This window comes from Passer domesticus, chromosome 17 (genome assembly GCF_036417665.1).
Source record: "Passer domesticus isolate bPasDom1 chromosome 17, bPasDom1.hap1, whole genome shotgun sequence".
Lineage (NCBI taxonomy): Eukaryota > Metazoa > Chordata > Aves > Passeriformes > Passeridae > Passer > Passer domesticus.
The window spans coordinates 10,775,758-10,801,629 of NC_087490.1; the positions used below are offsets into that span (position 1 = coordinate 10,775,758).

Here is a 25,872-nt window from a genome sequence, read left to right on the forward strand (position 1 = left end):
TTTTACTGAATAAAATAGGGCTAAACCAAAGCAGAGTTATTAATGCAAAGAGTAATTCAAACAGCTCTGTATTAGGCATAATTTCCGTTCTTAACATATGATGTATGTTCTGGAATCTGGATGTGATTTAACAGTTGGAATGTTAACTCTGGCCAGCCTGATCGTGTATTTGGGGATTCTGTAACACAGGAGAATTGATGTGGAAATTGCACTTCCTTCACTGTCCTCATCCAGCCTTTCTGGGGTTAATGACACAGTGCCAGAACTGCAGTTGATTTTTCTGCTGAAAATCAGGCTCCAGCTTCAGCATTTGAACCTGCTCTGAATAAGAATTCCTGTGCACTGAGTGCCCTGCTCGGTGCTAAACCAGGGGGGAAAGAACAACAGAAAACCAATTCAGAAAACAAATTGCTTTCAGGCTCAGCCAGTTTGGGTTTCCTGTGTGAGTTGTGGCCAGAGAACCTGTTTGCCCTGGTGTTGCACACTTAGGATTTCTTAAGAGCCCAATGCAAAGTTGATTTTAAAAACAAACAAACAAACCCCCCTGAATTACCCAACCAAAACAAAGCTTGTTAGCAGAAGAGAGGAATCTGCTTCATGTGACAACTGTTGCCAGTTCCAAAAGTTGAAGCAGCTTTGACAGCGCTGTCAGCTTTTCCCTGAAGGGACCAGATGCTGCATTTTAAATAAATAAATAAAAATCTTATCAACCTAAGGGGCCTTAGCCTTCTCAAGGGATTAAAGTGCTTTCATTCATTTAACCAGTTACAGCTTCATCACAGTCTGCCAAATCTGCTGCTTCTGGGGCTGAGCTGTAAAGCTGGAACTCGGCCTCTGTCCATATGGTCACAAAAAGATGCAAATTCAATTTACAGGCATGTGCTGATGTGGCCTTTTTGCAGAGTTCTTCCTGTGCATGTGTGACATTCATTTCTCTTTATTCCCTGCTTTACAGAGCTGGCTGTAGGTTTTACTCCGTGCTTTGTTGTTTCTTCCCAAGGTCTTTGGTGCTGGAGCAGGCAGGGGCTGATAGGAGATTATTGTCAGATTTGTTTCCACCCATGTAACCTATCTGCAAGTAAACATGACGTAGGGCTGTCAACTGATTACATTCCAGGGCTCTGAAAAGCAGCCAAGGGAAAAAGAAACTTCACATGTAGACAGGAGTTTCTCCCTTCAGCATTGTCGTTGTGGTGTTTTTAAAGTTTTCTTTTTCTGGATTTTACAACTTTCTGAATAGAAAATGCACTTCTGAGCTTAGTCTGTTTAAAAGTCTATGATAATATTTAACTGTTATGAGAACAAATATTCATTGGCAGTGTTACAGTTAAAACAGTGCAAAAATATCTGGCACAATGCATACGAGGATGGAAAAGGAAGAAAAATTTGGAAGTTGGCAATGTGTGAGTGGTTTGTGCTCTCCTGGGGCTCTTCTCTGGAGCCTCCTCCATCAAATGTGACATTTTAACTGCTCAGTCACACCTTGCTTTATCCTTGAGCTGAGGTGACTGGGAGGTATTTTGATGGCTTTGTCATGTTAAGTCAAGGATTAAAGTAATTCTTATATTTATGTATATCTACTTAGGCACAGGACTGTGGATCCTGCAATGTATAATGTAGATTAGTTTGCTAAGTGGCTGCTATAGCATGAAATCCATGCATGAGAAAATACCTGAGGGGTAAGGGGTATCCAAAGGCTTTTCTTGCAATTCATCATCCAGGTGATTTTCCCTGTGCAAACCTCTGCTTTCTTTTAATGTTACTTTTAAGCTTTTTTCAGGACATGGCATTACCTATCTGCTCACAACTAAGGTGGCAAATTTATTTACAAGGCACTAGTCATATCTGAGTCACTCTGTTTTGGTAACTCCTTATTTAAATTCAGATTGCATGTGAGTTCCTGGGCTGTAATGGCAGGGACTGGTGACTCCCCACATGCTTTGGTAGTAGTTAATTCCTTTTTTGTGTGTGGATTCCCTGGCTGCCTTCCCCTCTCCCTGCCTTCCCAAGGGGGAATATCCAGGAACACATTGTCCTCAGTCATTTCAACACAGGATGGGAGAAGGAACAGTTTATTTACTTATTTTAGTTTTTGCTCTTTTTTTGTGGTGGTGATGAATTCACATGTGGCTTTGTAGTATGGAATTGCTGTTAGAGGTTTATTTTTGTTTCCTTTTGAGTTGGATGAATGAATTGAACCTCACTAGCACATCAGTTTTAGTCACTAAACTGTTTTCTCTGGAAGTGAAGGATTGTGTGGTAACACAGTGTGTATCTTATTGTATATGAAGTTCTTGCCCACTTTGGCCTTGTTTTTGAACTCACAAGTTGACTGCAACCAAATTGGGTAGAAGTGGAGAGGTTTCAAAGCAAATTCTTCCAAGTCCCATGGAAACAGCCCAGCAGAAGGTGGAGACTCTTCCCACCCATTCTGGAAAAGCTGCAATTTGCCTTCACAGAACTTTGCACGTCACAGAATCCACATGATCAAGGCTTGTCTGAATCCTGTTCCAATCAGTGGGAACAGCAGAAGTCACTCTTGCATTTTTAGGTGGTGAAGTCACTCACCCATAACATCCAATGCCACAGAAGAACTGCCCTCGTTAATCCTGCTACTCACAGAATTGCTGCCTTGGAACATCTGAGTGGTGGAGGCCAGTTTAAAATCTGGGAGATGTTCTAGCACTGTTCCAGTTGTGCCTTGATCCAGTGTTTGGATGTTGTATGGATATTTTTAAAAGGAAATAAGATAGTCTAAAGCAAATACCTAATATCTGTCTAATCTCAGCAAAAAGGGCAAAACCTGACAGAGCAAGCAAATGTTGACAAGCTAAAACATGGCAGTTTTGTCAAACACTTTTGCTCCCTTCTCTGAAACTATGGATTTAATGGAGAAAATGCCATTATGGAGTCATGTGGTGGGATTATTATTATTTTAAAATCCTAAATACTATCTAACAGTCTAACTTCAAAATTACCTCTTGACTTCTTTAATAGATTTAAGAACTCGGTATATTTATATCCTTAGTTATTTGAAAAACCCATTGGAATCCAGCAGAAATTCAGAACACAGCTGGAAGATGACTCAAGCAAGAGAAAGTATCTTGGAATAAAAGATTTTAAGAACTTATGGTGCTAATGTTCAAAGGGAAAAATGGAGGTGTCTTGCTTGAAACCTGTGTGCAGCTGCATGGTGGATGCTGCAGAGCTCTGTAGCCTTCCAAAACAAAGTATAATGAGAGCCAGTGGCCAGAGGCCACAGCAGATCTGAGTTATTTGAGATTTAAATATGGTTGAACAATGGAGTGATTAAGTATGAACACAGCCTGTCAGTGGCAGCCTCTGGCCAAAATCCAGTCTGGGTTTTCAGTTTTGCTGAGTCCATTCCAGACTGGTGAAAATCTGGTTTGGGTTTTCCCTTTTGCTGAGTTTGGGTGGGTTTTTTGGGGGGTTTTTGTGTCTTCTTTTTTTGGTTGTTGTTGTTCTTAGGGGCTTTTTTGGGTTTTGTTTTGTTTTTTTTCTGTGTCCATTCCAGACTCTGGCAGAAATCTGGTCCAAGACAGAATTTTGGCGCCCAATGTGGGGCTCAAGGGCATTGAGAGAAGAAGGATAAAAAAAGGAATTACACTTCTTAACCTAATTTTTGTGTGCTGGACATAAAAACCTCTTTAGGTGTCACCACAAGGTGCAGCCTGCCCTGGTTTGGGTGGCACATGGTGGTGGCTGTATTTCTCCAATGTGCAGGCCCTTATCTGAACATGGGTCCTGTAACCAAGGCTACTGTGGCTGATGTCCAGTTTGCTTTATGGGTGAATAAGGTGAGGAATTCGTGGATCTTTAAGTTCCTCTGGAATGCAGGCACCTGGATTCAGAGCTGCCACACACTACATGTATGTTTATGGGCTTACTTTAATAATGGATTTACTGTGAGGAAATTATACCAGGGGAAATTTTCTCCCAACCCTTCACCAAGCTCTTTGGGTTTGCCCCACCAGTTTTTGAAGGGTTCAAATCTTCTCTAAATGCTAATGATACCACACAGTGCTTGGTGGTGCTGATTTGCCTGTTCTGTTTAGGACTTGGGGCCAAATCCAGTCCAGGTTTGGGTGTTTCCTGATGGATATCAGCCCTGCTGCAAAAACATCCCCACAGAAATTAGCTCAGTGCAGTTCCAGGGTTAATTACAGGTGGAACTGGATGAAATGTAAAGACCTGTTCCATGAGAACCAGAGGAGATGATCACTTTGTCCCCTCTGGCCTTGAAGGGGTGAACAAATCAATTAAACAGAATTTCTGTTGCCAGCTGGAAACAGTTCTGCTAAATCTGGAGAAACAAGAGGAAGATGATTCTGATTAGACCCTGATTAGTGGATCCCAGGTGGTTCAAAGGCTCTGTGTGGCTGGATGGGTTTTGCTTTTCCAGGTGCTGCACACTGTGGTGCTGAATTGTCCTGAAAATGGAGAAATAACCCAGCTGATGCTTTCAGGGGTCACCACAAGTTCATACTTGGGCAGGAGGGGAGACAGCGCAGTTGTTATTCACCTTTTACCTTCTCTGGGCAGGTTTGAATGAGTGCTATTGTTACACTGACAATGTTCAGACCCTGCCTGTCCTCTTTCCCACCAGCACAGCTGAAATCTCTCTTTTTCCTCCTGGATTACACTGGTTTATTTGTTTCCTGCTTCTCCTTGTCTTTGGAAATGTGGCTCCACAAAGGTTCTCACAAGGTCTGATGTGTTCATCCCCCTGTCCTTTCACTTTTTAACCACTTCAGGTTTCCAAACCCATTTTGCTGTTTCACTTTACCTGGCAGCAAATTAATGTAAGCTCAGGTATAACTGGATAAAGGGAATTTAATCTCTTTTTGCGTGTGTTTGACATAACTCTAGTGAGTTCCAAGCAGAATTCCTCACCTCACCATGACCTGCAGTCTAACCTAGATTCTCTGGAGTATTACAGCTTTGTGTTTTACAGCTTGACTATTGAGTGTGGGAACTGACTGAGAACACGTCTGGCAGTTCTTTGCTCTATCCATTATTTAGTGACCTGCCTTAGCATGAAAGAAGGTCATGGAAAAGTGTCTTTGTGGTAGTTGTGCTCTGTTTTTTCACAGAACTTTCAGAAACCTTTAATATTGTTCCCCTATTTCTTTTAGAAACTGATGGTTTTTGTTTTAGTCCTTCATGCAGTACTGGGAGGTAGATTTGCTGGCAAATGCAGCTGGTTTGGGGTTGGGTTTTTTAATCTTTTTTTGCTGTAATTCTCACATTTTTTAAAAATAATTTTTCTATAACAAATGCTATACTTTGTAAGTACAGTTTTTTTCTTCATATTGGTTGGAACAGTTGAGTTTAATAATGTCAGGATCTTTTTTCCTATTTATGGCACTATTAAGTCTGTATATGTACAGCAACTTTCATCATGAAAAGCCTTTACCACACTGTCTTGTACAGTAGCGCCTCACATTGCACTACCAAGGGAATAAAATATTATTTTCTTCTCAAGGTGTTGTCACTTGCAGGTGCTAATTGCAGCTGGAGATAAATACACTTTTTGGGAGAGGTGTCTGTGAATGACTGCCAGCCTTCAGTAGTCTCAGGCTTTATAAAGGAGGGCTGACCTGTCTTTAAAGCTGAAATTTAGAAAGCTTTTGCTTAAAACTGAGCAAATTGCCCATGTAGATCTTCACTGCTTCTCTGAGCACGTTACAGCCACAGGGTGCTCGAGTTCCTGCTCTTGTAAGGACACACAGAATGTGCAGAGAGAGAAATGTAGTAGCTGGTTATTCAAAGAAGCTGGACTGGGTTTGGAAAAAAGCAGAAATTCTTTGGCACCCTCCCTTGAGTCCTGTTCAAAATAAGCCAGGTACCATGGTTACCAGAAGAGTCCCTTTGCTGCTCCTGCTGGGAGTCTGGTGTTGAGCAGCCCCATCTGCTCTGGGACCTGAATTCCTGCGTTTGCTGGCTCCCCCAGGCCCTGGGGCACTGCAGGGGCTGGAGCAGCTCCGGGGGCTCTGGGCACTGCCACGTTCCTCCAGCTCGTGTCTCCCAGTTTGTGGTGTGAGTGTGGTCTCTTCATCACAAACTCCTCCCATTTTTACATAAACGTGCAAGATGAGCAGGGCCAAGGTATGAGAGAGAAAAGGATGAATATTCTGCACAGTTGAATCTGTGCTGTCCTGGAGCCAGCACTGCTTCTCTAGAGCTTGATCTGCAGTGTGGGCTGGAGGGAACAGATTGCAGCAGTTTTTCCTGTCCCTGGGAATCCCTGCATGGATTTATCCTGTTCCACCACGGTGCTTCAGACACCTCTCACCTCACTGACCCCACTCACCTTCCTGTGGAGAGCTGCTGTGGCTGTGCTTAGGTAAATAATTTGGGTTTGTTTAAAATAATCACCACAGACCATGAAACAGGAAAAAAAATCCATTGCCTGGCTCAAGGGTTGTGGGAAAGGAGCTTGAGGAATCTCTGTGCAGCCCCAAACCTGACCATTGTCTTTGCAGGGATCCTCCTTATCTGGGCCATTGTTCTAGTTTTCCTGTCTAATTTCTTAAATGGGTTTGTAGAGCCTCTTTTGATTTAACTCTTGTTTTTTTAGGTAGAAAATAGATCAATATTGAGTGGGGGAATAGCTTCTAACCATAACTAACCAGTCTTTTCACCTAAAGAGACAAAACCCCTACCCAAACTTGCTAGAAAAGGAGAACTTGGAACTCAGTATGGACTGCTGGTGCAGTTAAAATTTATTTTTATGTTTGTACTTAAGAGATTTACCCCCTAGAAAAAGTAGCTGATGTCTGAGGGTGAATACCCTGACTCTCAATTTAAGGGGTAGTTCTTCCCAGGGATTATTTTTCAGGGTTATATATTCCCTCCTCACAACTGTGCCAGAGATCTGGATCCTCTGTAACTCTTTGGGTGGTTACAATTCTTTTTTCTAAGCCAGTCCTAGTGCTTGTTTGTGTGTTCTCTGCCAAGAGCACCAAAGGTTCTATGAGTTACTATATTAGGCTGTCATGATAACTGTAAACTTTGTATGTTTTTGTTCCATGGAGAGTAATATTTTGCTACAGGGCCACTTAAAGCAGGATCTGAAGGTGACCTGCAGTTGTTCCAGAATTGCCTCTAATGGCAGAGCAGGGGCTGCCACCTTAAGTGTGGACAAGAGGTGCTTCTGCCCCTTTTCTCACTTGAATAATGTAAAAAAAAGTTCATTATTCTCCCTGTGTTTGAGGTTTGTGTGGATTAAGATTATTTTTCCTCATCAGCTGAAGCCTCATCTTGCCACTGGAGCACAAATGTGTGTGGCAGCTCCTGGGCACTGCCTTGGGACTTTGTGGACGTGTAAAGTCCTCAGTTCCTCACAGGTGATCTCGTGTGTGAGCTCTTCCCAGCTGGAATAATGTGAATTTTCTCGTGTGATGTGATCATGCACTTTAATTTACAGCATGAGGAGCTCATTGTTTTCTAGTAATCCTGGGAGTTCCCCCAAGAAATAGAATGTCTGCTGTAAAAATTATATTAAATATTAATTTGCTTTTTAGTTTATAAACATTTGAATCACAGTCTTTAACAGGAGGTTTCATTCAAGCTCTGTGCCAAGGCCTCACAATATTCCTGGTTGTACAAGGTGTGCTGGAAAACACAGGTGGACATTTTCAAACCACTGGTGCCTTTTCCATGTGGAATTCTGTGAATCTCTTGAAGAGGTTTCCATCCCCATGGCCCTGTTCTCACAATGTTGGATGCAGGCTGAACAGATCTGCACAAATTTAGGGCACAACATATTGTCTTCCTGACCTGCAGGAATCCTGTGGCTCTTCCTGGCAAGTGTCAGCCACACAACACCTTTTCCTTCTTCGCTTAATTTAATTCTTCCGTCCCCTGGGTATTAGGAAAAGCTGTAGCTCACAGACATTGCCAGTAATTGGAATGGCTGTAAATATTTCATATAATAAGTTTGAAAGCCACTGCTTTCTAGGCTTTCCTTTAGGAGTGTTTGGGTTGGATTTTTTTATTCTTGAAAGTGAAGAAAAGATAAAATGATTCTCCTCTCCCCAAGGATTCAAATAGCTGGTTATATCTACTGTCAAGTGCTCTGTATCATGCTTTATATATCAGTTACTTTAAATACAAGAGAGCTGTGCTATGTCGTTTATCTGAATTATTCCTTGGAGAAAACATGAAAGGAATTTTTTCTTATTTCATTTCTTTTATTTTTCCTCACAGAATTAGAATAAGAAGCAAACAGACCTTAGAAATCCTAATCTGCTGGTAGAAATTTATGTGAAACTCTAGCACAAACCTATTGCATTCAGAACATTGGTTATACTGTGTCTTGTTAAATAATTTTTAGTTGTGAAGATCAGTAATTGTTCAACATTAATACAAACTCATAGACAAAAAAATACATAGTTTGAAATAAGAACTGGTTATGCTATTCTGGTGCTGTGTCAGCATGGTTATGCCAAAAGCTTCTTCACTGAATTTGGTGTTTTATTTGGAAAAGCATTAAATGCAGGTGTGTTTCTTACTGCTTTAGGTTGGAGGAACAAAAGCTGGAGTGGTGCGTTTTCTGGGAGAAACTGACTTTGCAAAAGGAGAATGGTGTGGAGTGGAGCTGGATGAGCCCCTGGGAAAAAATGATGGAGCTGTTGCTGGCACGAGGTCAGTCCATCCCCAAATTCACTTTATGAGATTTCTCTCTGTGTTCTCCTTTGGGTTTTTATATCTTCCATGAAATTTTCAGTCGGCTCTAAAGCTGCCTTGTGTGCTGCTGGTGGGGAGGGTTGTGTGCAATGGTTTGAATTCTCTGATGCCAACACTTCTCTCACAGTCGTGGGATGAGCTGATCTCTCCTCCCATGTGAGTTGTATTCATAGACTGGTAATGGAAAACACAATTTCCTTCTTTTAAATGCCTGTTTGATTTCTCAGCTTGGAAGGAATGCTCAGTTAAGAAAATCTCTGGATATCCAATAGTTGTACTTAAGGGAAATCTTCCAGCATCCCAGAGCTGGAAACTCCTGTTCCAACAGTTGCCTCCTGGTAGAGGCAGTGTAGCTGCTCCCTCTAATAAGTCACAATCAGAAGGCATTAACTCTCATCACAATTCAACTTTCTTTCTCATTTGCCATAAGGAATAGTCTTTTACCTCATTAAAAAGAGGTTTTACAAAGATAATTTCACCTTAACATAGGTGATCACAGCTTAAAATGATAAGTGGCTTTTGTCTATATTTAAGCAAAGATATATGTTCTGTATCATCAAATATACATAAATGGTATGTATGTAATAAAACATAAAACTACTTGATTTAATTAAAAGCTGATTTCTACTTTTAACTCTGAGCCATCACATCTGTTGGCAGCTCAGAGGAATGTGAAAAGTGGAAAGCTGTGGATATAAAACCGAATCTGAATGGAATTTTTAGGCACCAGAGCTGTAGTGTTTACTCTGAATTTCTGAAGTCTGATGTGCTCATACTGTCTCAGCCTCTCAAACCCCTTTCCCAAATGGGTGTTAAATAGAACTGCAGTCCAATGCCTTTAACCCTTTCATACTCCTGACCTAGAATCGCACCCCGCACAGGTGAAAATAAGTGAATTCCCTCTCTCCTCTGCTTGCTGTGCCCTTGGCAGGTATTTCCAGTGCCAGCCCAAGTACGGCCTGTTCGCCCCGGTGCACAAGGTGACCAAGATCGGCTTCCCCTCCACCACCCCGGCCAAGGCCAAGCCCGCGGTGCGCAAGGCGCTGCCCGCGCCCGGCTCGGCCCTGAGGCGCAGCCCCAGCGCCTCCTCGCTCAGCTCGCTCAGCTCCGTGGCCTCCTCCGTAAGCAGCAAGCCCAGCCGCACAGGACTCGTAAGCTGCTTTTTCCTTCCCGTGCTCCCCTCCCGGCCCCGGCCCGCCCAGGGCAGAGCACGGCTCGTGGTGCTCCTCACTCAAAGCGTGCATGGAGGAAGGAAATCTTAGCTAGCCCTGGAGAGCAGCTGAGTGCTTGGATATTTAATTCAAGCTAACAATGATTGCAATAAGAAAGGGGCTTAGGACACCAGCTAATTTCTCTGGCTGCAGTCTCCATTTAATTCATTTTCTGAGGGGCTGGTGTTCCAGATGTCACACTCGTTTTATTTAAGCAGGAAGCTTCACGTTGGCTAAAATGTTCAAAATTTCCTTTTGCTCTTCAAGAGATGAGTCAGCTGAGAAATGCAGCAGAGGCAATTTCCAAGTCTCTGCTGACAAGAAGCCTCTTTCTTTTCTTTTAGATTTGGTTTTAATCCTGTGAATTCATGAAAGCTGAGTGTTGCCAAGTGCAGTGGCTCAGGTGAAATCTAACACAGTACTAATTCCACCTAATACACTTACTATGGATTCTTTTGAAGTTGCTATGTTAGATAAATGTCCTAATCTTGGGTTGCAGCAGTAAAATGGAAATCTGAGAAGGCTGAATTTTGAGAACTCTTTTATGGCAATTGAAAACATAGAAATAATTGGATTTTCCCACACTCACCCTATCTTTTTTCCTTTATGTTTTTTTTAAACCACAGTCCATAGCTAGATCTAATTAGGAAGGAGTGACTCCCAGTGATGTGGAGCAGGTTCCCTGTCCCACTGTCCCACTGACCAGCAGGTGCCCAGGGAGGTGACCTAACCCTGGTCCTGCAGGACTGAAGCAGATTAACAGAGGTCAGCAGTCGGTCAGGGCACCAGGGTTAATACCTGGCCACAAAAAGGATTTTTATTTGGCACAAACAGTGGCACTTCATTACTTAATCCATTCTGGAAGTTGCACTTGCAGCTGCAGAGTGCCCTCTAGTTTGGGATCACAGCACTAACACGTGGAACCAAATGATTTATTCCATGTGCTGTGATCCCCCCAAGTTACACCTTGTGAGTGTCTAAAATCTCTTTGCTTATTTTGTTTTGTCCCGGGGATTTTGCATGATTTAGGTCATAAAATACAAAGCTGCTGTAATCCATTCTATCTGGAATTAAAATTCCAGCTTTCTTCCAACTCTTTTTTTTCAGGCACCATGAACATTTGGTGGCCATCCAAGTTAAAAGGATTGTCCAAATAATTCTGAGACTTTTTCTTTAAAAGTTAAGCTGCTGAGGAAACGAGATTTCCTGTAATCAGTTTTGACCCAGCAGACTTTTCCTGCTTCATTTTCTAGGAAAACTGAAACTTTTCTGGGGATTTCTGTTCTGGACTCTTACATTGGCTTCTCAGTTGCTCAGGGCCGTTTCTATTTTCTTTTTCCTGTGTGATAAAAGCAGCTGTCAGAGTAGGTGATCCAATGATTTAAGGGGCTGGCTGATGCAATTGGTGTTTATTTCCAAGTCTGAAGGAAGCTGATGCTTCTCTGAAGAGTTTTGGATTTGTTTTGCACTTGGGAGCGAGGGGTGATTTGAAGACCTAAAACTGTTAGAAAGCAGCAATACATTCTGGAATGGGATTTTTTCTGGAGACTGGGAGGGTCAGAAACAGCCAATGAAGCCTGAGAGTGAAGGTGTTTTACTCTGCCTGGTGGCTGGAAGGCACCAGCAGTGCATTGCAGAGGGTGCAGGCTGGGATCCAGGCTGGGATCCAGGTGGCAGAGCTGGGGCAGGGATTGTGAGCAGGCAAGGGGAGGTGTCTGTGCTGCCAGGAGAACCATCCCTGCTGTGCTCTCAGCTGGGGCTCTTGGCCAGTGCCAGCTTTCCAGGCTGGCTGTGGCAGCTAGTCAATGTTTTGATCTCTGCAAGGATCATGATTTGGGTTTTTTTAAAAAAAATAACTGAGCTGTCATTCTCATTTAACACTTAGGCAAATTTCTCAGCTGTTAAAGACAGGTTTTAGGAACAGCACTGGATTTTTTTTTTTTTTTCAGTTTTTGCTATTTTCACAACTATTGCTCACTTCATAATTTTAATTTATTTACTTTCCCTGATAGCTGTGGAACTCATGAGGGTGTAGCTGGTAGGGCCATAATGAATTTTCTGATTCCATTCAGTGGAGCAAGGTCAACAAAAACCTGGTTTCATTTTAGTGACAATTCTCCTGATTAATTTTAATTGGCATTCTTGAAACAATATTTCAGATCTTTTCCCCAGAATTAATTTAATTCAAAGTGATAGAAACATATATTTTATTTTATATACCAGTTATTGTTCTTCACAAGGTTTTAGCTGTAAGGCTGGTTTCAGGTCAAGGTACATGCTCCTCATCCTGGCTGGTTTTGCCATGGTGGAGGTGCCACATGCTGGTGGGAGTTCCCAAAGCTGTCCATGGAGCATTTGGAAATGTTGGAGTGCTGCTGGTGACCCAAGATAATGACCTGTTAAATAGAGACATGATGTTTTTGGCTTGCTAGGAAGCTGCTTTTCTTTTTTTTAATGTAAAAAGATGCTTAGGAGCTTCCTGAGCCAGCCTTTGTGTGAGTCTACACCTTCAACTGAGGCCTTTTATTTTTACTTCATCCCTCCTGCCTCTTCCTCTGGCTGCTCCTCCTTACAGGGCTCTGACCACACGTTTGCCACTGTTAAATTCTGGCAAATGAAGTCATTTAAGTGTAAAAGGAGAAGGTACAGTAGGTCACAGAAAGCACTGTTTTACTAACCCTGTGTCTGTGGAGTCTGGAGGTGCCCACCACTCCCCTGTTTCCTTTCTCTCGGTGCAGAATGACTTCTAACACATTTATTTTGTGAAGTTGACAGAAACCTCTTCCCGCTATGCAAGAAAAATTTCGGGCACCACAGCCCTCCAGGAGGCCCTGAAGGAGAAGCAGCAGCACATTGAGCAGCTCCTGGCAGAAAGGGACCTGGAGAGGGCAGAAGTTGCAAAAGCAACGAGCCACGTCGGGGAGATCGAGCAGGAGTTGGCTCTGGTTCGCGATGGGCACGACCGGGTGAGGGAGATTTTGTTCTCCTGAAACTCAGTTAACACCATGCACTTAACCTCCAAAATGGCTTTTCTTATTGAAAAGGGCTGGGAGTAAGAGGTGGTGTGCTAAAAGTAAAATGATCCATACCTGTGAGATGTCCCTTGTGGGATCTTTGGCTTGATGAGATACCAGATCTACTGAATTTAACTCGTTTTTGTTGAACTTCACTGCAGTGTTTGATGATGTCCATATTTGATAACATTCCTGTCACTTGGCCCATCACTTCACCAAATCGTGGTTACTGAGCTACAGGCACATAACTTGGAAAAAATTCCTGTATTTCCCAGCTTAGTAAATTTTGGTTTTGTTCCTCTTCCTGATTAGCACGTGCTGGAGATGGAGGCAAAAATGGACCAGCTCCGAGCCATGGTGGAGGCAGCTGACAGGGAGAAAGTGGAGCTCCTCAATCAGCTTGAGGAAGAGAAAAGGTAACCCCAAACTGTCCTCATTAGTGTAATTAATGTTCTTCTTGTGCTCCCCTGGTGCATCTTGCTGTTCATCCTGATCCAGACATGTTTCTCAGTGCTGGAGTTTCCATGCAATTGTGACATCTTGAAGGCCTGTGGACACTTTGGATGTGTCCTGAATTTCTGGCTGAGTGGTAGAATATATAGAATGTGAGATCAAACTGCTGATTTAGGTCACCTCAGATCACCAGAAGGGTGACAAAAGGAGAGAATCAATGAGGATTTAAAGGGTTTTAATCCAAAATACCCTCTTCAGAGCTGCAGGAGTAGTGATGCCTTGCTTTGGCACTGGTAGTGTTTTAAGGACAGCAGTTTTCCCTCCCTCTGATGCTTCCTGTGAGATATTTCTCCTTAATGTTCCTGGCAGTTTGCTGGTACAATGGGAATGTTGTCACTGTCATTCTGATTTCCACTGAAAAGTGAGCTTGAAAGCATTTGCTTCCAAAATTACTGAATTTTAATGAGTTGTCCCCACAGGAAAGTTGAAGACCTTCAGTTCCGTGTGGAAGAAGAATCCATTACCAAAGGAGACCTAGAGGTAAAATATCTCCAGCTTTGTAAAAGGGATATCCAGGAGGGCACAGAAAGGCAGGAATCATTAAAAGATGCAATCCTGGTCCAGCCACATGAAAATTATACCAATTTCTGCAGTCCTTTAGTAAGCTAATTGTCCCAAAATTGCAGGATTGCACCCCAAATTCAGTTACTTTAGCAAAGGCTGTGCTATGGAAAGGCTGTAGTTATTTAGAGAAACTAAATTAATTCATAGAAAATTCTACCTTTTGCTGTTAAAAGTAACCACTAAGAAAAAAAATCATTTTGAAGTTACAAAATTGCAAGTTAATATTTATGCCTTTGAAAATGAATATTGAAGACTTGTCCTGTTTGATCAATTTCTTGAGTAATTTCTGTGCTGCCCTTAGGGAAGGTTGATTAATGGAGGGTGTTTTGTCCTGAGAGTTTGCACATGAAATCTGAATAACTGTTAATGTGTGCAACTTTTATCTGTTGTTTGTAGAATTGTAATGTTGGGCTACAGCACAGGGTGCTGTTGCATAGTCAGAATAGAAACCATTTATGGAAGGATTGCTCTCAGGTATTTGAGCACTGCCAAATTTTGATCCCAAAATTCCAATTTATGAACAAAATACTTTTAATTGCACTACCTATTGTATAATCAGAAGGATATTAGAAATTCTTGCACAGGTTAAAAAGTACAAACTTATAACTGTGTTGCTATAAAGCATTTGTGATTGAAGTGCTAGCCTTATGAAAAATGCTCATTTCATATAACATTTCTTTTATTTTAGTCTTCCATTCATTTTAAGATACCTCTCTAGACTCTTCATAGAATGCTCCTTTTGTTGTTTAGTCCATGGAAATATTTTAGTTTTTTATTTTCTGTTAAATCAATCGATAGTCATGGCAAACCATCCTAAAGACTCTGGTTTGTCAAGCTGCTTAACTTGGGGGTTTAAACTGAATTCAAGCTGATGGAATGTCTCCTGTTGTTTGTGTTGGAATGGTAGTGCTGAGTCTGCAGGTGAAACATTTTTGTTTGTTTTTTTAATTTTACTGATAGCGAAAGAGGCAGATTTCAGAAGACCCAGAAAATGTAAGAGGGCACTTCAATGTGCAGAGACATCCCATGTTAACAGATTGTGTGCAGAAAATGCTTCTACTGATTCACTAACTGCATAATCTGTTATTGAGGCATTGACTCTGGTATTTGTGTGCATGTTGCTTCCAGAGCAATTACAACATTTCTTGGGAGAATGTGTGTAATGACTAAACGTGGTAATGCCATTAACTGCAGCCAGGGCCAGTGTGGCATTAGAATTCTTTAGGGTCAAAACCTTTGCAACTCACTGAAGAGGCCAGGAGCTTGCAGAACATGACTGACCAGCATCCTGAAGTGGCTTTAATTTATTTTCCATCCAAGTTAAGGTTTAGCTGTTTTCTTCACAAAATCCTGCCTGCTCTCCTGTGAGATCTTGCTGCTGTTCAATAGATGACAATTTTTCTGAGAGAAAAAAAAATCTCTCTATTCTTCATCTCCCCATATTTGTTTCCTTTTTCCTGTATGAAATGCTGAGGAGAGAGACAATTAAAACCCTCTGAACAATTACTTTACAAAGCTGTCTGATTTTACTGTACCTTCATGTAGCTTCTCTTCAAATTATGTAGGAAAAATGTGTTACTTGATAACAGAAATGGCCATGCAAGATGTTTAAGGAGCCCTCTTGCTTCCCCAACTCAGATTAGTGGAATTTGAAAGATAAATTTATGCCAGGCTGCCTCCTCTGCTGCATCCCCAGCCCAGATAGGAAGTTCTCAAGACCAGAACTGGATCCTGCTGTGCATCCTTAGGGTTCCCTTTGCAGAGATCCCTCAGGGATCTGGGTCTCCTCCAGTCTCCCCATCAGGCTGATGATTTTTTAGAAATAAATCTGCATGTGCCCTTCTTCCTCTTGTTTTGTGTCCTCTTCTTTGATCCCATCTTTCTCCTGACTTGCCTGTTCTGATGTTTCCATTCCAAATGGAGATTTTCCAGGCTGGCACGCCCTGCTCCTGTGGTGTCCTGTGGTTGTGTCCAGCACAAGGGGACTGCAGGTGTCGTGCCCCATCCTAGAACTGATTGGCAGGATTTGTGGCCTCAGCACAATCTCCCAGTGGGATGGAGAATGTCACAGGGAGGTTTATTCTGGGGTGAAGGAATAGCCAGAGCACACAGGTGCTGGAAAAGGCTGAGGTCCTGCCTCCAAGTTTGGGTGGAATTCTTGGAGGTTCAAGGCAGAGTAAGAATCCCATTTCCACATCACTTCCCTGACTGTGAAGCTCTGGAGAAGGGGAAGATGATTCCTTTGGCTTTCTTGTCTGTTTTTTTCTTTCCTGCTTTTATTTTCCATCCACGTTAAGGTTTACAATCAAATTATTTTCTTCTTTTTGGGGTACTCCCTCTTCTCAGTTGACTGTGTTCTGGGTTTCCTCAAAGAGAACCATAATCAGTAAGAATTTCTCTCCACATCATCAGGAGAGAAATTTGAGCAGTTCAAAATTTTGCAGTGATTCTTACCTCAGGAAATCTGGAATCTGTCCCTTGGAAATCAGATTTGATTAAAGGACAATCTCTCATCTCTAAAGGGGGAGAAAGGTGTCAAGCAAAGTATTCTTTTTTAATCTTTTATTTCCATTTTGGCAGGATTTTAACTTGCTTGCCTTTGTAGTATTAGGAGATGGGATTTAAAAAAACCCAGTAATCAGTGATGGTCTGTCTGATCTTTGGAGCAGTAAAGCACTGTCTATAAAATTAATGATCAAAGAGTTTGGGTTTTATGTAGCATAAAAAACCTTAAATTACATATTCCAAAGGCACACTGGGGAATTCTGTAACCATGAGATTGGGGATTTCTTGGTTTTTGGTAGATCCTCTTGGTGAGTTAGATCAAGTAAGGTTTGAATTTCCAGCTTTTAAAACAGATTGTTTCTCAAACTTACTTACAATTTAGTTGTGGATCAAAACTAATACTGACCTGAGTCAGAGAGAAAACTGAATTGTGGCCACTTCTTAAATATTATTTCCCTTAGAATACTTAAATCCCTTTTCAAATGCTATGGGCAGGAAAAACAATAATCTGTGTTCTTGGAGCATTTTTGCCTGTTACACCCTGAAGATCTTCCACTGAGAGAGAAACAGACCTGCTGCAGAATGAAAACATCAACAAATCTAAGGAGCAACTTGCAAGTGTTTGTGGACCAAGGAGCTCCATAGAAACATGGGCAGCTATTTTCAGCTGTTTCAAAAATCAGCTCCCTTGGATGTCTGGATGCTTTTGGGAAGGAAGAACTTGCTGCTGCCAGAAGGAGTTCTGTGTTTGGAGAAGCAGATAAGAAGCTTATCCCCATCTTTATATTTCTCTTTCATCTTTTTCTCTTCCCTACTTCAGAGGTGCAGGTCAGGGTTGAATTTCCTGCTGGACTTTCCCTGCATCTCCTAAACTTCAGGCTCTCTTGCAGGCCTCAGGGACTATCTGAGTATCAAGGCAGAATATCAAAAATTCACTGTTCTTGCTAAAAATTCTGGTTGTAAGCAAAAATCAGGCAGTACTTGCTCACTTGGGTTCATGTGTGTCCCACTTCTCTTTAGGAACCTGTTAGAATTCCAATTCTTACTTTTTTCTTACTTCCACACATTCTTTGATATATTTAGACATCAATAACTGCAGAGCAGCCATGCTGATCCACTTTTTATCTGGTTTTGAGGAATCTTGTTGCTTGCTTCAAGAGGAGAAGAGGGGGAAAAAGAGGAGGGTTTTGGAGTTACAGGCAACCATTCTCTTTCTATTTCTGTTGAGACAATTCAAACCATAGTGACAGAGGAGCCTTCATGTTCCCAGGTCTTGGCCAGGAGCATTTTTATGGCTGAGACTTAGAGACAGCTACTATCAAAAAAAAGAAAGTCAAAGTTTTGATTTGTCACATGAGCTTCAGTGGAGAATTTTTGTCCCCTTGTTAAGAAGTAATTTTTTTAATAAAATCAGCCAAATATATTAAAGGAAAAAGGTAGTGGGATGACAAGGAAAGGGACATACCATCCTGTTAGAACAGGAAGAGATATATATGCACATATATATATATATATTTTTTGACATAACTATTCTAATTTGTGCTGAAAACTTCATGTACTGATAAATAACTTCTACTCAGCTGCATGAAACTTTTTTTGTTCCCATTTCTCCATTTGCCGTTCATTTATTTATTTATTTATTTTACACATTTGAGTTCATTTCCCACGCCCATCCATTCACACCTCCAGCCCATCCTCCTCATCCACAGCGTTCTCCTGTCCATTTTCCCCCCCTTGCATCCTCTCTGCTCACCTGTTAGAAGGCTCTGGCAGCACGGCCTGCATGTGGCTCCTCCTCTTGTGCTGGCATGTGATGGTGGCACCGTTGTGTTCTCTTCCTCTCCCTCTCCACTAACAGACGCAGACCAAACTGGAGCATGCCCGCATTAAGGAGCTTGAACAGAGCCTGCTCTTTGAAAAGACCAAAGCTGACAAACTCCAGAGGGAGTTAGAAGACACTAGGGTAATGGTTTTCCCTGTTTGAATAACGAGCCTGATCTGTGTTGTGGAAGATTTCTGATGGCACAATGCCGGGGGTGACACGAGCTGGAACAGGTCCTTGCTCCTGCCGTAGCCAGAGCTGCAACACTGTAAAAAATTAGGATTAATTTTGAGCTTCCGTGGGGTGTGTGTGTGTGCCTGGACGTGTGACTCGTTGAAGAACTCAGGTAAGATGTCTTCAAACTGCAAAAGTAATCCTTGGATCCAAAAGTGGCAAGATGGGATCGTGAGTTGACACAAAGGAACATTCAGTAGCTCATTTTAAAAATTAGCAGCGTTCATTAAACCCAAAAAAAGCTAAGATTGAACATGTCAGTCCTTTTAACACAAACTGAGTATTTGGGGCTTGGTTTCTGAGCTCTTCAGTAGCTGCTGCACCACTTGTTTTGCTAAATCATGGTTTGCAGTGGCTGTTTAGCTCCTTTTCCCCACCAATGATATAATCCTTTAATGGATATCCCAGTAATTAGTAATACTGCTGCCTGTCAGAATATTACTGACATACCTGGTACCAAGTCAGAAGTTCATCCAGCAGATGTCAGTTCTTAAAGAGAAATAGATATATACACACACACATATATTCATGCTCACACGTGGGGATTTTCTTGAAGGTCAGGTGGGATGAATAAAAAAAAACCAGGATGAATATAAAACCAACAGTTTAATGTATAATAAGTACTTTTAAAGGGCAACTGTGGGTAAGTAATATCTTTTCCAGGAGGTCAAAGCAGTAACTCCCTAATTAGAATTAATTCTGGGAGCTTTGCTGTAGCAAAAGCTGCTCCAACAGTCAGTGAAAAGCTCAGATGGTGTCTGGACACTTTTTCAGAGAGAATGGAGCAGGTATAGAAGGGATTTCAGAGGATTTATCAGTTCAAAATGTGTTTGTCATTTCCTGACAGTCTTACAGCTGGTGTGAGATGAATTTGGAAGGAATTATTTCAACAAAGACCTCAAGGTTCTCCATTCTTTGCCAGTCTGCCTTAAAATGGTTCTGAGGAACATTTTGTTAATCATTGATAATACCCATCAGGGTGGTTTGTAAATTTTTTAGCAAGTTATTTCTAGATACTACCAGAAGAACAAATTGTAGTAAATTCTATGTTTATAGACAATATAAGATGTTTGTCGTGTGAACTGTGGACATTTTTCCCTTTTTGAAGCAATTTGCAACACTCGGTGGAAACTTTTCAGCAAGGCCTGAGTGTCTTTGTATAAAATGTATCTTTTATAATTCTTCTTTTCTTAAAATGCTGTTGATCACAGGTGGCCACAGTGTCGGAAAAGTCCCGGATCATGGAGCTGGAGAGGGACCTGGCACTGAGGGTGAAGGAGGTGGCTGAGCTCCGAGGGAGGCTGGATTCCAGCAAACACATCGACGACGTGGACACTTCTCTCTCCTTGCTCCAAGAAATCAGTTCTTTGCAAGAAAAAATGGCAGCAGCTGGCAAAGAACACCAGAACGAGATGAACTCGCTGAAAGAGAAGTTTGGCCTTAGTGAGGAAGCCTTGCAGAAAGAGATCAAGTCCCTTTCAGCTTCAAATGAGAGAATGGCAAAGGAAAATGAATCCTTGAAAACCAAACTCGACCACGCCAACAAGGAGAATTCCGACGTGATTGAGCTGTGGAAGTCCAAGCTGGAATCTGCAATTGCCTCCCATCAGCAAGCCATGGAAGAGCTGAAAGTTTCTTTCAGCAAAGGTGTTGGGGCTCAGACAGCAGAATTCGCTGAGTTGAAGACTCAGATTGAGAAGATGAAATTAGACTATGAGAATGAAATGGCAAATCTAAAAGTGAAGCAGGAAAATGAGAGATCTCATCACTTGAAAGAGATCGAGTCACTGAAAGCAAAACTGGTGGCAGTCACGGAGGAGAAAGAGCAAAACCTGGAAAGCCTGAAGACCAAACTGGAAAGTGTGGAAGATCAGCACCTAGTAGAAATGGAAGACACTTTAAACAAATTGCAGGAAGCTGAGATAAAGGTAAAGGAGCTAGAGGTACTGCAAGCCAAGTACAATGAACAAACCAAAGTTATTGATAGTCTTACACCACAGATCAAAGCTGCTGAAGAAAAGCTTTTGGACCTTGCTGCACTTGAGAAAGCCAATTCTGAAGGTAAATTGGAAATCGAGAAACTTAGCAAGCAGCTTGAGGCAGCTGAGAAACAAATTCAGACTTTAGAGACTGAAAAGGGTGATGGAATTAGCCAGGTTTGTATCAACATCCATCCTTTTAGTTTTCTTTTGCTTTTATTTTGCATTTGTACCCTTTTAATCTGCTATAGGAAATACATCACAGAAAAAATGAGTTTTACTGAGTGTGTGTCTTGGGACCACCTGAGGAGGTTTAGAGGAGCAGTAACTGGGTCGTGTCTCAACAGGTTTCTGCTGCTCCACCTGCACCAATAAGCAAAAGGAAAAAACTCCTTCTGCACTTCCTTGCTGCAGATTTGTGCAGTCTGTGCTGAAATCTTCCTGTTGTGGAAAAGTTACTTCATTGGCTGGTTTGGGAGAAGAGTCCACACACCCTAAGGCTTTGGGGATAGACAAGGGGACTGGGGACTCAGTGGGGAAACATTTCCTCCATGACCTTTCCCCTCCTCTGGCAAGGTGATGGAAGAGGCTTTTAAAACAAAAGAAAGCACAGAAAATCCTGGTGGAACTTTTCTTTAAGGCCAGGCTCTGCAGGGATGTTTTTGGCTCTGCTTGACAGCACTGTGGAACCACAGACTGCAACTCAGTGCAGGCTTGTCCTTGGGTGTGGGAGAAAAACCTCTGTAAAGCTGATGGCAGTGAAGAGGAGTGGGAAAATAACTGCAAAAAGCTTTCCTAAACTCTTACAGGTGGTTCCAAGATAACAAATTTTTACCTTTGGTTCTCTTTTTTGAGGCCACACTGGGATTCTGCACTGCCCCTGGGTGTGGTGCAGAGATCCCCTCCCTGTGTGTGTATTGATCTGATCACCAACTGAAGCACAAATCAATCAGTTCAAATAATGAAAACAATAAAGAACCAAAAGTCCTGATTGAACTAATGCTGAAACTTTGAAATTGTGAGTGTATTCAAAAATGTCTGCCATTAAATAATGTATTCACAATTAATGCCAGAAGAACTAAATTTTAATGATTTCAAATCTATTCCAAGATGCAATTAGTGCTGTGATGTATGTAGTCATCAGTGGAAATCAGCTTCACTCAGTTAACCCATCATGTTTTTTTCTTAATGTTTTTTTTCATCTTAGAGTGATTTTAATATTACAGTTTTTTTCTTTCAGATTCACCTTTTAATTTTCCTAATTTTTCATTCATGTTTGTCATTTTATTTTACTCCATTTCATCACCTTTGTTAGGCCAGTAATCTGGCCAAAGAACTGCAGGGCAAAGAGCAAAAGCTTCTTGACTATGAGAAAAACTTGAGTGCAGTAAATCAAGTTAAAGATTCTTTGGAAAAGGAACTTCAAGTTTTGGTGAGTAATACCCCAAAATTTTGACTTTACTCTTTGGATTTTGGGATTCATGGTGAGAGTGTAATGGAAGTCTGTGGATCAGCTCTGAGCAAAGCCTTCCAAAGGTGTTTTACTCATGGAAAAATGGGAAGGGTTCATGGCTAATGGGATCTGTCTCAAAATAAAAAGAGCATTTCACCTCAGTCCTGTGTTATCAGGTGTTTTGTCTAAGTAGAACTCATCTATTTATGGATTGCAGATAAAATTAAACCAAATCAAAAGCAGCAGCAGTTTAAATTTAGACTGCTCATTAAGGAACACTTAATGGCCCTTTATTGTAGCTGTTGTGCCAATTAATGCTTGGTACACGCTTCTTTTAAATGGCTTTAAAAGACATTTATCATTTAAATAAATTTCCAAATACTGTGTTGTTGGGTGGGGTTTCCCTGAGGAGCTACACTGGCATTAGTAACAAAACCATGGGATTTGTGGTCTTTCCATGGCCAATGGTAAATATTCAAACTGGGTGGAAGAGCCTCACTTTCTTCCTGAAAATCCTCCCTTTTCTTCCTTGTCTGGCATCAATCCCTGCTGGTAAAACTGGAGAGCACTGGTAGGAGATGGCTCACAGGGCTGCAGCTGTCCCCTGTGCACACAAAAAACCCCAAATTCTTCTTTCCTGCCCTGGGCTCTGTGACAGCTGATGGAGGAGTTGCTTTAAATGCTGAGGGACTGCAGCCAAGGCAAGGGAAGATCTGTGCTGAGCTGTAACTCAAAAACCTGAGATCTGTGTATGATAGGAGCAAAGCCTGTTCTGTGTGTACACGAAAAATACCTAATACAAATTCAGTGGTTGAATTGTGCTGTTACTACCAAGCCTTACCTTAAGTTTTTATCAATTTTGCAGAAAGAAAAATTTACTAGTGCGGCTGACGAAGCAGAGAATGTTCAACAAGCTATGCAAGGTATGTGCTGCTAAAATAAACAGAGAACTAAAAAGCTGCAGAAATTAAATGCCAACAAAATGGCTTTTTTAAACACTTTCAAGTTCATAGCTGCTGTCACAGCAGTTTCAGGGCTGTGGAAATGACAGGATAATCTGTAGCCTCTCTGAAGGGTTACATACCTTGCAAGTAGGTAGAATTGTCTGCATTTAAGTAGTTTCTAACTTTGTTTTCCAAATTTTACTTGCCTAGAAACGGTGAAGAAGCTGAACCAAAAAGAAGAGCAGTTTGCACTCATGTCTTCAGAACTGGAGCAGCTCAAGTCTAGTTTGACTGGTAAGGAAGGGATGAAATGGAATGTTCTGGAAGTGCATCAGCCTTGTGCTCTGGCCTGGCTCCTGTAGGAGGCTTTGCTGTGCTTTTCATCTCTCTACATCTCTGTGAAACCAGTGCAGAGGATTTGTGCCCTGGAGCAAACCTTGCCTGGTGGTGGTGCCACAGAAGTGATCCCAAGGCTCACCCTGCCCCTGGCAGGGCCTGCCCTGCCCTGGGGCATTTTCTCACTGGAGCTCTGTGTTGCCTTCTTGTTCATTTTCTGCTGCTCTGCTGAAGAGCTGATGAGTGCTTTCACCTGCAGGACTCTCCCTCCATTGCTTCCTTCCCCTCTGAGACAGCAGAGCTTGTACCAGCATCTCATGGCCTGAAGTGAATCACTTCTGAATCAAAGGGCTCCTGACCAGCTGCTCTTTGCTGAAGAGTCCTTAACCTTCTGCTGCAGTTGCCACTTCAATCAATCATCATTTTTCATTTTAAAGGCTTGATCTGTGAGGTCTGGAGCATCAGTTTTGCTGGTTCTAGTTCTTTACAGTTCTGTAGCTGTTCTTGGCATACCCTTCCTCTAAAATTTACAGCTTAACCACCTTTGTTTTGCTCAGAGATGGAGAGGAAGCTGAGGGAGAGAGAAGAGAGGGAGCAGCAGCTGATGGAAGCAAAAGCCAGACTTGAAAATGACATTGCAGAGATCATGAAGTCATCAGGAGACAGCTCTGCCCAGCTCACAAGAATGAACGATGAGCTGAGGTTAAAAGAAAGGTATTTCATCACTGTCACAGCATTGTCACATCAGATCTCCACTCCCACACTCCCAGCTTCTCATTTTATTTTTCTGTAAATATCTGAACAAGATGCTCCTGGGTGTCACATTGATATGACAAGTGAGCTTATTCTAGCAAACTAAATCAATCAAAACAGTCTCCTGGGAGTGATTTGAAGAGCATCCAACACTGATAATTCCAAAATTCTTACATAACATGCTTCTCATTGCTCACAGTAAATGACCTCTTGAATAACCCAGACTGGTTAGTGATTGTGCTTCATGATTATTTAATTACCTAATAAACTCAGTTTATCTAGATATATAAACTATATCTAAATAAATAATATATGGGTCACATTTTTGTGAGAGAAAATATGGGGGGTTTTTCCCAAATAAAAATTGTATGTACAATACAGGGGGCAATATAACTTGATCTTCCCTGTTTAGCAGAGCACTATCTGTTAAACAATGAAATCTCTTTCTAACTGCTTGGTCAGAATATAAAACTTAAGCACAATCTTGGCTCTTTCATCTCTGTGCTTGTGGTGCTGTCAACAAAAAGTGATGTTCTTCCCTTTGGTCTTTCCAGGCAGTTGGAGCAAATACAGCTCGAGCTTACAAAAGCAAATGAAAAGGCTGCTCAGCTTGAGGAAAACGTGGAGCAGACAACACAGAAAGCTGAGCAGAGTCAGCAGGAAACTCTCAGGATTCATCAAGCAGAACTGAAAACTCTGCAGGATCATTTAACAGACATGGTAAGAACAATTTTAAAAGCACTAAAACTGTGCAGAAAAATGGTCCCCCTGCTGCTTGAACTCTGTTTTACTGTCTTACCTTCCACCAGAAAAAGCAGATTGAGAGCAGCCAACATCAGTACAAAGATCTTCAGGCAAAGCACGAGAAAGAAATGTCCGAGCTGGTGGCTAAACACGATGCAGATGTCCAAGGGTTCAAGCAGAACCTGCTGGATGCAGAGGAGGCACTGAAAAGTGCCCAGAGGAAAAACAGCGAGCTGGAGGCACAGGCTGAGGAGCTGCAGAAGCAAGCAGAGCAGGCCAGAGTAAGTGGCTTTTGTCACTCTGCAAGTGACTTAAAGTTTAAATTTTCTCTCTCAGTGACTTGTTTTCTCTTTGCTTCAACCTTTCATAGCCAGATTTTTGTAGCTTTTCTGTTTTGAACTTTCACAGGTATGTGGATATGGGTTAGGGAGGAGAAGCCCACAGGACAAGCTGGTTGTTAGTTCTTCTCTCAGTTACACAGGAGTTGATGAGATACAGTTCTTTGAGATCAGTTAACATTTTATGTTCATGATCTGGCTCACACAGCCAGTTGGAGCCAGATGTCATTCCCTGGTTTTTAATATGCTTGGATTCTAAGCTGCATTGTGAACTACTTCATTTAGAAGTGCTGCACACCTTTTATTTTGTAGTATGATCTGCAGCTATTCAATGTGTAGCTTGACTTTAGCAATTTTATTTTTTCCTCCTGTTTCTTTGACTTTACTGCTTGCTTTTATCCCTCAGCAATCATTTGCTATAATCTTTGCTGTATGATTTAGCAAATTATTTTGTGTATAAATTGACACACAATATGGACAGCACTGATGTGGTGTTTTGAATTAAAGGGATAATGACAACATATTTTTGAGAAAATCATGAGGAGGTGAAACTGAGAATTGGAAGTCAGTTTCTAATAGAACTCCTTGCATTTTAATTCACTTAAAGTCTCATGAAATCATTTTGTGGCTCTTCTTTTGAATAATTTACAGTCAGTCAATTTACTGAGAGTACTTTTAAAAATGAAATTTTGGATAGAGGAACCTTTAAACCATGGGTTTTAAAATATTATTTAGCCACTAAAAACTTCT

At 41.7% G+C, this 25,872-nt stretch overlaps 1 protein-coding gene across 5 annotated transcripts in view; it reads left to right on the top strand.

The window, feature by feature from the left end:
- CLIP1 (CAP-Gly domain containing linker protein 1) overlaps positions 1-25,872 on the top strand; it is a 62,369-nt gene that overhangs the window by 16,703 nt on the left and 19,794 nt on the right. For 3 of the 5 annotated variants that reach the window (XM_064392617.1, XM_064392612.1, XM_064392614.1), the window contains exons 4-17: positions 8,546-8,670; positions 9,644-9,863; positions 12,692-12,889; positions 13,250-13,353; positions 13,870-13,930; positions 14,975-15,007; positions 18,378-18,482; positions 19,787-20,731; positions 21,870-21,986; positions 22,873-22,930; positions 23,162-23,245; positions 23,845-24,001; positions 24,595-24,760; positions 24,850-25,065. In XM_064392617.1, the coding sequence (XP_064248687.1) occupies positions 8,546-8,670; positions 9,644-9,863; positions 12,692-12,889; positions 13,250-13,353; positions 13,870-13,930; positions 14,975-15,007; positions 18,378-18,482; positions 19,787-20,731; positions 21,870-21,986; positions 22,873-22,930; positions 23,162-23,245; positions 23,845-24,001; positions 24,595-24,760; positions 24,850-25,065 (2,589 nt within the window). The remainder of the gene's footprint in view (positions 1-8,545; positions 8,671-9,643; positions 9,864-12,691; positions 12,890-13,249; positions 13,354-13,869; positions 13,931-14,974; positions 15,008-18,377; positions 18,483-19,786; positions 20,732-21,869; positions 21,987-22,872; positions 22,931-23,161; positions 23,246-23,844; positions 24,002-24,594; positions 24,761-24,849; positions 25,066-25,872) is intronic. The other 2 variants (XM_064392615.1, XM_064392616.1) reach the window with 2 other exon arrangements.